The 2,822-nt window shown below is 24.8% G+C and overlaps 1 protein-coding gene across 1 annotated transcript; it reads right to left on the bottom strand.

Annotated features, from left to right (window-relative positions):
• Positions 1-2,517: 2,517 nt before the first annotated feature.
• Positions 2,518-2,822, bottom strand: LOC124889015 (the record flags this gene model as incomplete). The annotated part of the gene is given in 1 exon segment (XM_047400303.1): positions 2,518-2,822. A coding segment is annotated over 1 exon segment (117 nt), but the record flags the coding sequence as incomplete, so codon positions are not given.

Genomic DNA, 2,822 nt, shown 5'->3' with positions numbered 1-2,822 from the left:
AAGTTAGTCTTCTCATATATTTGGAAATCTTGTCATTTAATTTTTCATATATTTGTTATAATCAAAATTTAATATTATAAAGTTAATTAAATAATATTAAAAAAAGATATTATCTATTGAACTCCCATGCCCTTAACCTTGTTTTCAGATTAAATTATCCCTCCTCTATCTTTTGAATCCTAATTTTCTGCTACATAGTCTATTTTAATTTATTTTTGTTGGAGAAGGATATTTTATTTTTATTTTTTTGGTTTCACGCTCGGAGGATTCTTTTGTTAATTTTTTTTTGGTTAATTTTTTATTTTTTGGATATTTAATTTGAAAATTTTAAGTTGTCCTCTTTTAGTTAGGAATGGTTAGTTTTTTTTAGATGGTGAAAAAAGAATTCTATTTTTGTGAGGAAATGTTTTTTAGGAAATAATAGTCAATACTTAATATTACTAAAATAATAGGTGAATGGTGAAAAGACGATTTTATCTAAAACAAAGACTTTTAATGAAAGACAAGAAGTTCAAACAATATTTTTAATGTCCTTCACGTTTTTAATATATACTAGTTTAACCGCACGTGCCTCGTACGTGTAGTTTTTGATTATTTAAAATTAAATAATTTTGTTTACTGTGAAGATTTTTAATGAAGTGCAAAAAATTCAAATCACTTCTCAAAGATCCTTCACACTTTAATATAATAATGTAAATATAACATATATTTTATTGTAAGCATACATATATTTTACCACTAGAAGTTTCAAGTGGTTAACGGATTGTCACTTTTGTATTTGTCATGCAGTACCTCTGTTTTCTTTTTGCTAGAGAATAAGGAGATGCCTCGATTTGAATCATATTTGTAATATGATTATTTTTTTTAACTTTTCTATATTTAAAATCTTTCCTTACTTTTAAAGGTAAATCTTTAGAAAATCTTTGATTACTTACTTAAAACTTTTAAAAATTTGACACTTCTTGTATCTTGTTTATTCTAACGCTTTCACATTTATTTCTAGATTTTTCAAATCTTCCTAAAATCAACTTTAGTTGATTTAGAATTCTTAAATTAATGAAAAATGTATTAATTGTCATTAATTTTGATGATTTTTAATAAGAAAAAGTTTTACTATAAATATTTAATTAATTTTCAACTCTTAAATATTAAAAAAAAATAAAAAAAAGATTTTATCCAAAGCAGCGACCTTTAATGAAGGGCAAAAGGTACAAATAATATTTTTAATGTCCTCCACACTTATATATATATATATATATAAACCTATATCAAGATTTTGTGGATTTGACTCCTCTCCATTTTTCTTCTCTCCAATTTTTCCAAGTTCTTGATTGGATTGAAGTCACATGTCATAATTTAAAATTAATGATTGTGATTTAATCAGTCAAATCAAAGTTCTAACCATAGTTATCTACTTTCATATATTTATTGCTCAAATGTTTTTAATAACCCATTATATCTTTTTTAAATATATTAAACTATTTTATTTTTATCATTGAATAATTTTCTGTTGGATTTTTACTTTCTTTTTTTTTTTTTTTGCTATTGCTTACCATTTTTCTTAAGTAATGTTTTTTAAATAAAAAAAATAAAGATTGTAGCTTGAAGTTTTCTAATTTTATTTTCTTTTTGTGTCAAATAAATTCATTGTACTTGTGCCAAATAAATTCAATATATTTTCTTTATGTAGCTCTTTTGAATTTTCAATTACAAAAATTAAAATTTTAACTATATTATGAATTTAAAAAAGAAATATCTAGGAAAAGTTTTTAATATATATTCATGGCAGTAAAGAATTTTTTAAAAATACTGACTAAGAGATATAATGGATATTTGAGGATCAAATATAACTAAATATATGAAAATAGATAATTATGGTTAGAACTATGATTAACTGATTAAATCTCAACCATTAATTTTAAATATTGAGATACGTCTTCAATCCAAGTAAGAACTTGAGAAAATTGGAGAAAAGGAAAATGGAGAGGAGCCAGATCCAGATTTTGTTAGTAATGTTGAACCTTACAACAATAGATTCTATTAGGCGGTCTAACTGATTCTAGTAGGATAAGTTTGCCTGGGAAGGGAGCATAATGCAATACAAACAAAGGACGAGTTTCATAAAATATTTTTTACATTTTCATATTAGGTCCGTTAAAATATTTAGAAAATAATTTATTTTTGAAAATGAAAATAAATTTTCTAAGTATGAAAAATAAATTTCATACTAAGTGACATTCTAGAGTTATTGTTTCATTCACCAAATCCCACCCCTCGATACCCCTTGACCACCTCACCCCATCCCACCACATCATCATAGTTTTTCTCTAAATTATATAAAAATATTTCTGAAATAATATCTTTTTATTTATCAAATACTAGGAAATAAATAAAAAATTATTTATACTTCCAAAGAAAAGATGGAAAACATTTTCCTTCGTATAGACCGAAGCAAAAAGTTGGCACTCTGGTTACTCACAAATTAGAAAAGGCAAATTTAATTTTGATACACAAACATAAAATTATAAGTCTGCCATATATCAATCTTGGGTACGATAGTACTATCAAAGAAAATACAAATACAACCGATTACAATTTATTTAGCTAATGCATCAATATTGAGGCTTAGTTATATAGTATATAAACGTAAAACAAAGAGCAGGGCTCATGCATGATATATATACAACAAACTATAAGCCTCTAACCTAGTAAAAGTACTTCATTGACATCAATTTAGCACGATTGAACTTATCATGCTTCCATTTGATAAAAGCGTTTGCTTCAGCATTAACGTCTTCTTCTTCATCTTCTTCCTCGTAAGC

This window comes from Capsicum annuum, chromosome 11 (assembly GCF_002878395.1).
Source record: "Capsicum annuum cultivar UCD-10X-F1 chromosome 11, UCD10Xv1.1, whole genome shotgun sequence".
NCBI lineage: Eukaryota > Viridiplantae > Streptophyta > Magnoliopsida > Solanales > Solanaceae > Capsicum > Capsicum annuum.
Note: the sequence above shows the minus strand (reverse complement) of the source record. Positions and strands in the feature narration are given on the sequence as shown.